Consider the following 14,029-nt stretch of genomic DNA (forward strand, 5'->3'; position numbering starts at 1 on the left):
ACCTGACACAAAGATTAGTCTTGTACAAGAGTCCTGCATCTAGCATCAGGCACACGGATGCAGACAGCTCTGTGATTTGAAGCTTTAGGTTTTGCAACTTTAAATCTAAATCAGTTTAGGTGCAACAGGTACATATATAAACTTTCTGGTATCTTACCACGTGCAGTAATAAAACTTTGAATACGCTCTGGAAAGTTAATGACACTCAAAGGTAATCCATGAAACCAGTATCACTTGCAACAAAAATGTAGTCATTCATTGGATAGCTTCTACTCTTCATAAGAAAGAATGCCCTCTTATGTGAAGCTTTGCCCTGAGCAAATAAGCAGACCTACCACTTATCACTCATACTAGCTTAATGTATGGTAAATTTTAAGAATCGCATGCAGGGCCGTCCTTAGGATTTATGGGGCCCTACGCAGTACCATTAAACTGATGCCCCTATGCTCCACTGAAAGCAGTCCCCAGCTGGTGCCAAAGATCCCAGTGTGTCGAGGGGGCACAGCCACCATCCCCGCCTGCGGACCCCCAGAGCCCCACCATTGCTGACACACACCGAGCTTCATACACAGCAGATGCTGTGGCACTGGCTCAAGGCGGGCTTCGCGCTGTCACATGGGGGCTGCATCTTGCCAGAGCCCACAGCCCTCCTGCAGCCCCTCGGCACTCCTGGCTCACCATGAACATTTTGATAGGAAGTACAAAGCAGTAATAACAATAACACAAGTGTGAGTGTGTATGTGTGAGAGAGACAGTGTGTAACTAACTGTGTGTTGGGGAACTGCGTGAATGTCTGTGTGTGTGTGTGTGAGAGAGAGAGAATCTGTATTGGGGGACTGTGATTCGTGAGAGGCACAGTGTATGTGGGTGTAAGAGCCAGTGTGTGTGTGTGTAAGCAGAGCCAAAACGGGCTCTACCCTAACATCTGGTAGTGAGCTGTAGAAAAGGACTTCAGGGGCTGATCTCATTTGCACGGGCACACCCACCCTGCCTAGCATGATGAGACTGCTTGCCCAAATGGTCACTTTTGCAGTTGTGGGATCCCCAGTCTCTTTGTTATTGGGGCAGGAATAATAAAGTGTTGTTATCCTGGTTATGTGAATCAAGGAAGTTATGAAAAGCCAAAATAACTGAGAGCTGTGTTAAGTTGGGGAGACCTGAAGACATATTGGTGACCAGCTAGTGAGGAGGAGTGGTTTATGGTGAAGACTGCAGCAGAACCCCACAGAGAGGCGCTGCAATGAAGATATTTGTAATGCATTTCAGTGAGACATTTAAAATCTCTCTCTTTTTTATGGTCTCACTCATTTTAAACTGACATTTCTCTGCACTCCTGTGGAACTCTCCAGATATTTGCTATGAGTGACTATGTGTGTGAGAGAGAGACTATGTGTATGAGTGACCTTACAGTACCAGCCATCCTATTCTTTTCTTAACCAAGAAAGATATGCAGCTACCCTTACCTTCAACAGCAGCAGACAGGGAGACCAGACAGTAAATGTGAAAAATTGAGATGGAGGTTGGGGGGGTAATAGGTGCCTACATAAGACAAAGCCCCAAATATCGGGACTGTCCCTATAAAATCAGGACATCTGCTCACCCTAACAGCAGATGATCTTTATTTTAAAATTCATTCACTCATCCATATGTCACAGACATAATCATTGTCTGAAGATCTGTACTATGGATCTACCAATCTTGCACAATTGGAGGGAAATAACTTTTTTGCAGTTCCCTCCCTCTTGTGGTAAATTATTTGGCAATGTAAGTTAGCATAAGACTGATTTTTTACAAAATATTTTAAAATTTTCTTAATTTAAATTTTCATGTACTGCCCCATAGGCCTGGTAACAAAAAATACTAATACTGGTGTCATAAAGAGCAAGTACAACTGTATTAATATGTAAATTACGAAAGTGGAGTATGGTAGGGAACTAATCTGAGAAAATCAAGTGTAACCCACACACCTTCTGGGTGTGGTGTTCTGTCCCATCTAGTGGCACCGAGACCACTTAGAGATTAATGAGTCTGTTCTATAGCCTTAGCTAAGGACCATATGGCTTTTAGCTTAGGAAATAGAGGCTCATGCATTTTGCTCCAGACATCCCAGGTTCAATCCCGCCCACTGACAAACGAAGTCTGTTAGTGTTACACAAGCAGGTTGGTTTTTTTTAGTTTAAAAAAAAAAAATCCCACTTACCACAGAGCTGGTAATATGCAACAGTTTGGAATACACAATTCTAGAGAGGATTTGCCAGATCACAGCAGACAACTGCTCCAGCAGGTCTGGTAAATGAATGCCACCTGAAGGAAGGAGAAAGAGCTAAACTTGGAGCAAGTTTGGGGGTTTACTTCCCACTTCAGATATGGAAGATTTGGGGCATCTCCCACACTTTCATATAAATGAAGGAGCTGTAGGATAACGCTGCCCAAAGTTGTCCATCTGCCCAAAGGAGCCTGGGTGATGATCCTATGCTAAGTCACAATTCTCCTTCCACGCTCCCAGAGGGAGACTTGGGCAAGTCTAGAGAAGAAGCCTTCACAACTGAGGGAGATTCAGGAAAAGTCTAAAAAAATTACACTTATATTGCAGGAGATTGGAGGCAAGGTTGTAGCTTCCCTTTGCCCCTTACCATGTTAAGTTTTGTGCCAACTCTGAGAAGCCTCCTTCCCATTCACTCACCCCTAAAGGCAGTCTGGGGGGAGTCTTCTCTTACTCTTAAAGGACAATGAGCAGTTTTTTCTCCCAAGATCAGAGACTGAGAGGCCAGGGCTGGATTAAGGCACAAGTGCTGTTGGCCTGGTGCCCTATATAATGGGGTCACCTGATAGAAACAGAACCTCAGCTTTCATTAAAAATATATTTCTACCCCCCCCCCCACACACACACACACATGTAAAGAAAAACTTGAAAACGTGACCCAAGATACCTGGCTGAGTCTGCAGACAGCCTGAAACAATAGCTCCAAGGGGTGTGAACTTTCTTATTTATTTTACCTCTTCAGTTTGCTGCCTGAGTCCTAAGGAGGGGCATACCTACTTACCTAGGTCTCCAGATTGCCTTCATTCCTCCCTTGCTGTGGGTGGCTCTGTTTACTCTTTTCTCCCTCTCCCCAGGAGGGAAGCTGTGAGGTGCCTCCGACCGGTAATTAGTCAAAACCCCAAACCCAAGGTTTCATCTCTAAAACAATCATGCCCTTGGGACCTGTCTCCTGCACATCAGGGATCTCCACGCTGCAAGGGGACTGGAAGGGTCTCAGCTCGCCCGCCCCCCGAGGGAGGCTTGAGAGACTGAGTCTCTTTCCTCTCCTCTCCTGTATGGACTGGGGAAGGGGGTGCGGCTCCTCCTCTTCTTCCTGCTCGCACATGAACACGGCTGAGGCTCTGCGGAGTTACCTCCGCCTCCTCCTGCCCCTTCTAAGAAGCAGGCTGGGGTTGGAGTTACACCTTGGGGGCCAGGCGAACACACACCCCTCACCCGCTCCTCCCTCCCCCGAGAGGTTCCCTCCCCTCTGGCGCTTGCATCCTGCAGGTGGCGCTAGTGCAGCAGCTTGGCGCCCGTCGCTAGCGTGAGGAGCCTTCGCCTGGCGTTTGGGTTAAAGGCAGCGGGTTCACTGCCGCTAGTGCGCATGCTCTGTTCTTTTCTGGGGCGCGCGAGCGCAACGGCTGCTAGTCTGCCAGCGCAGCCGGTCATGGCGGCGGTGCTGGAGCACGAGAACCAGGTATTCCTGGATCTCTTCCACCAAGATGGGCTTGTGATCTGCGCCCGCGGCCTGGGCATCGATCGTATCCTGCTGCGCTTCCTCCGCCTCTACTGCGAGCCGGCCAGCCTGGTGCTAGTGCTCAACACCAGCCCGGCCGAGGAGGTGAGGGGCTGCTCTCCGGGGCGTGGGGAGAGTCACTGGCTACTGGGCTCCTCTGAGCGGGAGGACACTCCCTCTGCTCTCTTCTTGGGGGGCAGTTCCCTCGACCTGCCCCCAACCACCTCTCCCCGGAGTGGGAACCTTTCCTCCCGTCACGGGGAGTGGGATATGATCGTCCTGACACACACATGCGCACCCCTGTCCCCAAAATCACTCCCACGGCGAGTGGGATGCAATTTAAATCCCTCCCTCACGTACACACCCACCTACCCCAAATCCCCCTTCAAGGGATTGGGGTGCGATTTCTACCCCCAAACCTACCCCCGTGTTTCCTCATAGTCAGAGTGCATTCTCCTTCCTCAGAAGTGTCAGGTGGTGGCCACTTTCTAGACTGGGTATGTCAATCATCTTGGTACCCAGAACTAGTTGTGATGGGGAGAGAGAGTTGCCTTGAGGAGTTGTTGCTGAACCAATACCTCAGCAGAATGGTAGGAGATACGGGGCTCCTGAAGTTGCCAATACACTTAGATCTTGATCAGTGGTTATTAAAGATTGTGTTTCATTGACAGAGATGTATGTTGAACGGAATTGGGCAAATACTGTACCCAAGTACTAGTGAACAGTCAATCAAATAAAAACTTTGTTTGCTTTACTGTTAGTAACCTGACCTATTAGCTACCTGTAAACATTTTGTATAAGCAAATACTTGCTATTAATTAGTTACTACATTTCACTACACAGCTGGATTTCAGTGTAGAATAAAGTGACCCTTTTGTTTAGTCTAGTAGTTTTCAACCTGTGGTTCATGAACCCCTGCTGGTCTGCAGACTATGTTTAAGATTTCCAAAGGTGTCCACACCTCTATTCAAAATGTTTTAGGGATCTGCAAACAACAAAAGATTGAAAACCACTGGTTTAGGCTATATCTACACTACAGACCTTAGAGCCGGACAGCTGTGCCTTTGTAAGGTCTCCCATGTAGCTGTGCTTTGCCAGCAGGAGAGAGCACTCCTGCCAGCATAATTAAACCTCCCCAATGAGCAGCATTAGCTCTCTCCACAGGAGAGCCTCTCCTGCCAACATAGTGCTGTCCGCACCAGCTCTTTTGCCATTGAAATTTATGTTGGTCAGGGGTATGGTTTTTTCACACCCCTGATTGACAAAAGCCTCAGTTTATATGTGTGTATTTTTAAAAGCCCTATATAAATAAGATCATTATCATGTTATTCTCTGATTACGTATTACAATATTACATTTGTCTGAGGTCCTTCATCCTAAAGGATGTTAAAACTTTTTAAAAACAGGTACACAGACTACACAAATGGGTCACTTTATTCTCTGCTGAAATACAGGTATGTGGTGAAATATATTCTTTGTATTGTGATAGTAGCCCTACTCATGGATCAGGACCCCACTGTGCTAATCACTGTACAAACAGAACAGAAAGACAATCCTTCACTCTTCTATTAATCTAAGTTACTTTTAAAAATAAGACTTAGGGTCTTAAGTCAGTTGAATGCTTTTGAAAATGTTACCCATAATACTTGACCAGAAAAATATATGTTGCATCTAGCTATGTAGGAAATCATGGCTACTACTTTGTAGATTTTTTTGTGGCAGCCCCCAAATAATCAACAAAGAATATAGAAATCTATAATTGTTTGCATCTGTTTAATCAAAGCATTTATTCTGGTGAAATACTGTGTTCTAATCATGTGTTTGGTTTAGGAGTATTTTATTGATCAGCTGAGGTCAGATGGAGTTGTTCATCTTCCTCGGCGTGTTACCAATGAAATTACAAGCAACTGTAGATATGAAGTTTACACACAAGGTGGTGTCCTCTTCGCAACAAGTCGAATTCTTGTAGTGGATTTCCTGACAGATAGAATTCCTTCAGATCTTATAACTGGTAAGAGTTTAGTGAACGCAACCTAAGAATTTTCTATTTATTCTGCTTTTACTTCACCTGTACACAGAGGGATTAGTTTTGCAACCCTTACTTATGGGTAGTCCAACTGATGGATGAAAGGGCTGAAGAATTAGGCCTTTGTGAAAGTTGCAGTAACAATGCCTGTGTTAAAGGCAATGTGAAAAGCTTGTGGCCTTTTATTCTGCTTTATATAAATTAGACTTGAAAGTTGTGTGTTTTTTCTGGTTGTTTTATGAATATCAGAATTTTAGATCTTGTCTAGCCTAGAAGACACTCATGACTGCAAAGCTAGTACGATAATTACACAAGATCCCCAAAATTCAAAATTTGGAAGAGGAAGGAATTTTTAGCCAGAAAATAAAATTCTGGATTTTGTTAATGCTTAAACATAATTGATAAATGCACAGTTTGGAGAAAGGTGAATCTTTGTTACAGATGCAATATTCCATCCCTTCAATAAACGTGTGAGAGCTCCCACTCTGTTAGAACCTTTAAGAGGTCCTACAGCAAAACCGGGGTAGATGAGTCTTGACAGTCTTGATATTTCTAGTTTTGAAGAACAAATAAGAACCTTCCAACTCCCATCTTTTAGGCCTCTGTACAAAAGAAATAACAAAAGGTACAAACCAATTTTTAAAAAATCCTTTGCAGGTCATTTATAACTTTCTTTTCTTTTGATGCTATTACCACTAGATGTCAGTGTGACCATAGCTATTAGAGCAGCAGAGAATCCTGTGGCACCTTATAGACTAACAGAGGTTTTGGAGCGTGAGCTTTCGTGGGTGAATACCCACTTCGTCAGACGCAGAGTTTCATTTACTGCTACACACGTTGGTTGGAATGTTAGAAATGGTATTGGATATAATGGAAAGGATGGAATAACTCTAGAAAAACTGTATGAAGTTCTCATTTCTTTTTAAATATATCTGATATCTCTAGACATGCAAACAATGTATCCATTTCTTTTGTGAAAAAAACTTACATTTTATTATCTAAGCATAGATTATAAAGCCAGAAGGGACAGTTGAGATCTAGTCTGAACTCCTGCATAACACAGGCCAGAGGACTTACGTGAATTTAATTCCTGTTTCAAGTCCGATAGCTATGGCTGAATAGAGAGGGTCTTTCAGAGAAAACATCCAATTGGGATTTAAAAAAAACTTCCGGTGACAGAGAATCCAGCAAAACCCTTCGAAATATGTTCTAATGGTTAATTGCTCTCTCTGTTAAAAAATTGCTCTTCATTTCTAATCTGTCCAGCTTTAACCTCCAGCTATTGAATCTTCTTATACCTTTGTCTGCTAGACTGAAGAAACTTCTGATAGATATTATGAATACATGAGATATTCAAAGATTATTATATGAAATGTATACATCAGGTTTTCTCAAACTTCTTTGCACCACGACACCCCCCCCACCCACCCACTTCTGACGATAAAGTTACTACATGACCCAAGGTGAGGCCGGGGGGAGGCGGGGGTTGGCACCCAAGCCCTGCCACCCTGGGTGAGGGGAAAGGGGGCTGCAACCTGAGCCCCATTACCCTGGGTGTGGGTGAAGCTTGGGCTTCAGCTTCAGCCCTGGGTCCTATCAAGTCTAATGTTGGCCCTGGCAACCCCATTAAAATGGGGTCACAATGTATTTTGGGTTCTCAACCCACAGTTTGAGAACCGCTGGTATACATTGTATGTATTTTGAAGAGCTTGGATTATATTCTGGTCCCATGAGGGAGTTACAGGAGTTTCCTTCAAGAACTAAAATCACTGGTAACTTGTGGTGAGGGAGGGGTAATAAATGTAAATTCCTAGGCAGATAAAGAAGTCTGGAGAAGTCCCACACACCCTACCCCTGAGGGAAATTGCATATTATAGTTTGACCTGATTGAAGAAACCTGGCAAACAAAGAAGTGAGAAATGTATAATGTGACCACCCTTACATAGAGACAGGGATCACTCTTAACCAATCCAAAAACCGGCATGATGCTGTGATGATGAGGAACAGGCCTTGTGGAAAGGGCCTTAAAGACTATGAAACATTCCATAGTCTCCATGTGGAAAATGGATGACTGCCAGCTAAGCTAAGGACTGCGTGTAAATGGTTTATTGTTTTTAAGATCTATTTTTCTCTGTAATACTTTTGTTCTGAATAAATAATACTTTACTTTACAAAAGCTGCCTGGTCACTGGTTAATTCTGTCATTACCCCCATGAGAGAGAAGAGTTGCAAGTGCTGAACTAAACTCAGACCTGCTGGAATAACTGTAATGAAGTGAAGGAAGAATTGGAACCTAAATACCCAATCTAAAAGAAGAGAGTCACAACAGTTTGCTCCAAGTAAGGTGACGACTAGAGGTCTGGGTCTTAAGCAGATGCCTTTAAAGAAAGGATAAAGGGTGAAGTTTCTTCAGGAACAATGACACCCTCTATTTTCAAATTTCTGTTCTCCATGGAGGTATTGCAAGACTGTGATAAAGTCACCTTCTGTCCTTCTCTTTGATAAGCTAAACAGATTGAACTCTTTGAATCTTTTACTAGAAAGCATGTTTTACAATCCTTTAATTGTTCTTTTGGCTCTTCTCTGACCCATCTCTAATTTATCAACATCCTTGAATTGTGGGCACCAGAACTGGACACAGTTCTGGCAGTGGTTGCACCAGTGCCAAATACAGAGGTAAAATAACCTCCCTACTCCTACTCATTATTCCCTTGTCTACCGATCCAAGGATTGCATTAGCCCTTTTTGGCCCCAGCAGCATACTTGGGGGCTCATGTTCAGCTGATTATCCCCAGGCCCCCAAATCTCTTTCAGAGTCACCGTTCCCCAGGATAGAGTCCTCTCCTGTTGTAAAAATATGGCTTATATTCTTAAGTGCTAGAGAACACAAGCAATTTTATTACAAATTCACACAGTAGTAATAGATGAGATATAATCAGCATTGCATGAACAATGAAACAGATAAGTATCTTTAAGCAGTTTATAGGAATGTAGTTTTTAAATCTATGTAGCATATATTAAATTTAATTAAATTGGCCAATTGACATCAAATTAATTGTAAGTGCACATTCTGTGGGAGCATTTCTAGTGGGGTCCTACTGGTTCTTGGCCCAATGCTATTCAGTATCTTTATTAATGAGCTGAAAGAAAATATAAAATCATTACTGATAAAGTTTGCAAATAACACAAATTGGTGGAGTGGGAAATAATGAGCATGGGTCAGATGTACAGGGTGATCTGGATCACACTGCAAGATGGGCTTTTTTGGACAACATGCATTTTACTATAGCTAAATGCAAAGTCATATATTCAGGAACCAAGAATGTAGGTCACACTTATAAGATTGGGGGCACTCTATTTTGAAATGCAGTGACTCAAGGAATTCAGGATCATGGTGGATAACCAACTGAACATAAGCTTCCGATGCAATAAGGTAATAGAAGAGAGTAAATATGATCTTGCATATTTAAGCAGAGGAATATGGAAAAAAAGTAGGTGAATGGTGTTATTGTTATGTACAACATTAGTGAGACTATTACTGAAATATGGTCAGTCCTTTGCAAAGGAAGTTGAAAAATTGGAAGGAGTTCAGAAAAGTACTAGAAGAATGATTAGAAGTGTCAAAACTTAATGTACAGAGGCATGACAAGATCAATGGCTGGAAGCTGAAGCTAGTCAAACTCAGACTAGAAATAAGATGCAATTTTTTTTAGAAGGAAGATGGTTAATCATTAGAACAACTTACCTAGGGATATGGTGGATTCTCTGGAGTTTGAAGTCCTTAAACTATAGCATCTCTTTTAAGTCCTTGGTTTAACTGGCCTTGTCTTCACTAGGAGAAAATACTTTTTAATGTGTGTTTAAATAATGGGTTTAAATCCTAGACAAGGCAAGGTGTGGTTTCAACTGGGTGAGGTAGCCCCTAGGCTTATCCATATGGTTTACCTCAACCACCTAACACATGTTTAAAGTACAACTTGCCTTGTCTATCCTAGCATTTTAACAGTTGTTAGAAATACGCCTTTTTTGGTAGCATAGACGTTGCCTTGGTGAAATTCTACGGCCTATGTTTTGCAGGAAATCAGACTAGAATCATAGTGATTCCTTCTGCCATTAAAATCTATGAAAATCATAGAAAATATGCTAAAGAAATGTCTCGAGGGGTTCTTTAGTAATGAAAGAAGCTTGAACAAAATGGCATCAGGTGTTTCAGTTCTGTAAGTTACAACCTTTTGTAGATAAATTAATAATGTGGCCTTTAAAATCCCTACATTGCAATTTGATAATACTGTGTTAACATCTAACTTACTAGCATCTTAAATTTCTAGGATAACTTCCAGAATTTTCTAATGTAACTCTAAGAATCCAAATTAAGCCCTACTGTTTTCCTTTTTTGTCTCCTTTCCATTTAAGTATTAGTATTTTTTGTCTAAAGATGTCTTATTATCACAGCTATAATGTTCAGGAGAAGGGGTTGTTTTGTGGGGTTTGAGAAGTGTTTCAACTGGTCCTACATGATGCCATATTTGCAGCATATGATAGATTTTAATTCTTATTGCTGTTTAATTGGCAAAACGTTTAAAGAATAAAACATTCTTGTGGAAAAATAGACACAATATTTTAACTTTTTTTTCCATTTGTGTAATTTGAAAACCTCATCTTCTGCCAGGCATTTTGGTATACAAAGCACACAGAATCATTGAGTCTTGTCAGGAAGCATTTATCTTGCGACTCTTTCGCCAGAAGAACAAGAAAGGGTTCATCAAAGCTTTTACAGACAATGCCATTGCCTTTAATACTGGCTTTTGTCATGTGGAAAGAGTGATGAGAAATCTCTTTGTACGGAAACTTTATCTTTGGCCAAGGTAAGATGCCTTGCTACTGCACAATGTATTTTTATTAACTGTGAGTCTTATTTTTTGGATTGTGGTAGTTTTTCTTAGGTTTATGTCTTCAATATCCAGCTTTAAATCAAAAGCTAAGATCTTTAAATGTGTATATAAAGCCTGAAGAATATCTGCATATGACTGATGGAAACTAAGGCACAGAGTTTGTTTTGCTTTAGGTCCCATAGTGAGTCAGAGCAAGGCCCAGAACAGTATTGAAATCTCTTTTCTTACTCCAGGTGAGACAATGAACATTGAAAATGCAGAGAACATTTTTTGCATTGGATAGGAAAGTCATCTTTCGTATCCCACTTTACTGTTTCTTTAGCCCACTCTGTCAAGTGGTCCACTCACCTTTTCCTCCTTTGGTCTGTCACATGCCACTGTAAGCAGTAACTTCAGAAGCTTTTGCTCCCTTCTACAGCTAAAACAAAAGTGGGCCTAATTGGAGCAGGAAAGGGTGAACGGGCTATGCACAATGCTCTCTTGCTTCTAAATCATGAAATCCCCTCTACAAGTTGGAGCTTCAGTGGGTCAGGAAGATGGGCACTTAAGTTTGGAGGGAGCAGATAAGATGAGCAACTGCTCCTCATACCATACCCCATTATCAACATTAATTCCCTTCTATGTACTGGGGTATAGAATAGCTGAGAGGAGCATTATAAAGGTGTCCTGATACTTATATGGACAGCTGAGGGTCTACAGGATTTACTGGGCTATTACTGTGTACTAATGTATGCAGTGTTGTAGTTGGGTTGGTCCCAAGATATGAGAGAGAGAGAGAGGGTGGAAGAAGAGCTCAAAAGCTTGTCTTTCTCACCCACAGAATTTGGTCCAATGAAATATATTATCTTACCCACTGTGTCCTAATAGCATTTTAAAGATTTAAGATGGCTGTACAGTTTCTGCTCAAAATATGTCCTTAATATTAAAGAGATAATAAGGTGTACAGTACTTCTTTCCTGACAACATGTTCATGTTCTTATTAGTAGGTTCTTCTTCGAGTGATTGCTCATATCCATTCCAGTTAGGTGTGCGCGCGCGCTGCGTGCACGTTCGTCGGAAAACTTTTTACACTAGCAACACTCAGCGGGTCGGCTGGGCGCCCCCTGGAGTGGCACCGCTGTGACACCGAATATATACCCCAGCCGACCCGGCCATCCTTCAGTTCCTTCTTACCACCCGTATCGGTCGTTGGAACAGTGGAGTGGGGTGCCAGCTTAGCTGACCTCCACCTCCCTAGCTACGTCGGTAGTTTCTGTTTGGTGTATCATGTATATAGTTATTAATTGTTCCTATGGTGTGTGTGTGTGTGCATGTGTGTTTATATATATTATATTAAAAAAAAAAAAATTCCCCTCTCACCCCTATGGGTGTCTGTGTCTTTCCTCACCTCGGTGTCTCCTCTACCAGAGACCTGGATTTGAGGTTCTGCGCAGTATCTTAGCTGTTCCTAGCACTGCACTCTTCGGACAGAAGTGAGCTCTTGATGTTGTTCCTGGGATGCTGTTGATGAGCCACTCACCCCAGTTAGGAGTCACAGCCCGAGGCTCCCACCATCCTTCTGGACCACTTTTGGCCTTCCACTTTCCACATCCTCTCTAGTTCCTCTGTCAGGCCCTGGTTACTTCTCCAGCTTCTCATATTCTTCTTCGCTGATGTTGCTGTCACTTGGCACTTGCTATATCTTATCACCACGCTGTCTTCTCTCCTGTCTAACCCCGGATGTTGGCTGATTGGCCAGTACCTGCGCTTCCGTCTGGATCTGAAGTCCCACAGACTCTTAGCCCTTCTATTTCACAACCTTCCTGTGGAATCTCCCATCTGGTCTGGAGGGTCTAGCCCATACGCTTGTGAGATGTTCCTGTACACAATGCCAGCCACTGTGGTTGTGCCTTGGTTCAGTGTTATTGCTGTGCTGCTGCATCTTAATCCTGCGCCACTATGTGTTGGACTGTCTCTGAGGCCTCTCTGCACAGTCTGCACCTTGGGTCCTCTCTAGTGTGGTAGACCCCTGCTTCAATGGATCTGGTGCTCAGTGCCTGTTCCTGTGCTGCTATGATCAGTGCTATCTGGATCTGAGCACCAGATATATATATATATATATATATATATAATATAAGATTTTCAGAACTACTCCCCCCAGACTCTCACCAGGAATTCGCTGCATTCCTTGAAAAAGGTGGCTAGAACCTCCCTCCAGGCTTCTCTAGATGCGGCCGACTCGGCAGCCAGAACTCTGGCCTCCTGCATCACCGTGAGGCGTATCTCATGGCTACAGGTCTCCAACCTGCCGCCCAAACTGCAATACTCCATCCAAGACTTACCCTTTGACGGCAAGGGTCTGTTCTCGGAGAAGACCGACCCCAGGTTGCAGAGCTTAAAGGACAACAGGGTCATCATGCGCTCTTTGGGCATGCATACACCCGTGACCCAGCGCAGACCCTTCCGGCCCCAGCCCCACCGGCCGTACTTTGTGCCCAGGCACAGGCAAGACTTCAGCAGAAGGCGCGGGCGGGGTGGCCGTAGACGCCAGTCCGGGCCCCAAGGGGGTCAAAACCACGGCCCCTCAAAACCACCACCAGGGCCTAAGTCTGCCTTTTGAAGGTACGCACGAGGACAGCGTACCAGTTTCAGGACAGGATCCTTCTCCTCCCTTCTGCAACTGCCTCTCCTACTTCCTCCCGGCGTGGTCCCAATTGACCTCAGACTTCTGGGTCCTACGCACGGTGAAACAAGGATTCCACCTCCAATTTGTTTCAACCCCACCTTCCCACCCTCCAACCCAGTCCCTCTTCAGGGACCCCTCTCACGAGCAATTCCTCTTACAAAAGGTACAGGCTCTCCTCTCCGCAGGAGCAATAGAGGAGGTACCACCAGACGAGAAGGGAAAAGGGTTTTACTTCCGTTACTTTCTGATCTCCAAGTCCAAAGGAGGCCTCAGGCCTATCCTAGACCTGCGAGGCCTCAACAAGTTCATGGTAAAGTTGAAGTTCCGCATGGTCTCCCTGGGGACCATTATCCCATCCTTGGATCCTGGAGACTGGTATGCTGCCCTTGATATGAAGGACGCATACTTTGCCATCTTCCCTCCACACAGGAGGTATCTGCGCTTTGTAGTCAATCACCAGCACTTCCAATTCACAGTCCTCCCATTTGGTCTCTCCACGGCCCCAACGGTGTTTACAAAGTGTATGGCCGTAGTTGCTGCACACCTCTGCCAACGTCGAATACATGTATTCCCATATCTGGATGACTGGCTCATCAAAGGTACCTCCGAGACACAGGTCAGACAGCAAGTGGACATCATCAGGGACCTGTTCACACGTTTGGGTCTGCTCCTTAATACGGAGAAA

The 14,029-nt window shown here is 43.8% G+C and overlaps 1 protein-coding gene across 1 annotated transcript in view; it reads left to right on the forward strand.

The window, feature by feature from the left end:
- The first annotated feature begins 3,627 nt into the window (after nucleotides 1-3,627).
- ERCC4 (ERCC excision repair 4, endonuclease catalytic subunit) overlaps nucleotides 3,628-14,029 on the forward strand; it is a 31,338-nt gene continuing 20,936 nt past the window's right edge. The window contains exons 1-3 of the mRNA XM_032779675.2: nucleotides 3,628-3,866; nucleotides 5,592-5,772; nucleotides 10,457-10,652. Of these exons, the coding sequence (XP_032635566.1) occupies nucleotides 3,630-3,866; nucleotides 5,592-5,772; nucleotides 10,457-10,652 (614 nt within the window). The 5' untranslated portion in view covers nucleotides 3,628-3,629. The remainder of the gene's footprint in view (nucleotides 3,867-5,591; nucleotides 5,773-10,456; nucleotides 10,653-14,029) is intronic.

This window comes from Chelonoidis abingdonii, chromosome 9 (assembly GCF_003597395.2).
Source record: "Chelonoidis abingdonii isolate Lonesome George chromosome 9, CheloAbing_2.0, whole genome shotgun sequence".
NCBI classification, from domain to species: Eukaryota; Metazoa; Chordata; order Testudines; family Testudinidae; genus Chelonoidis; species Chelonoidis abingdonii.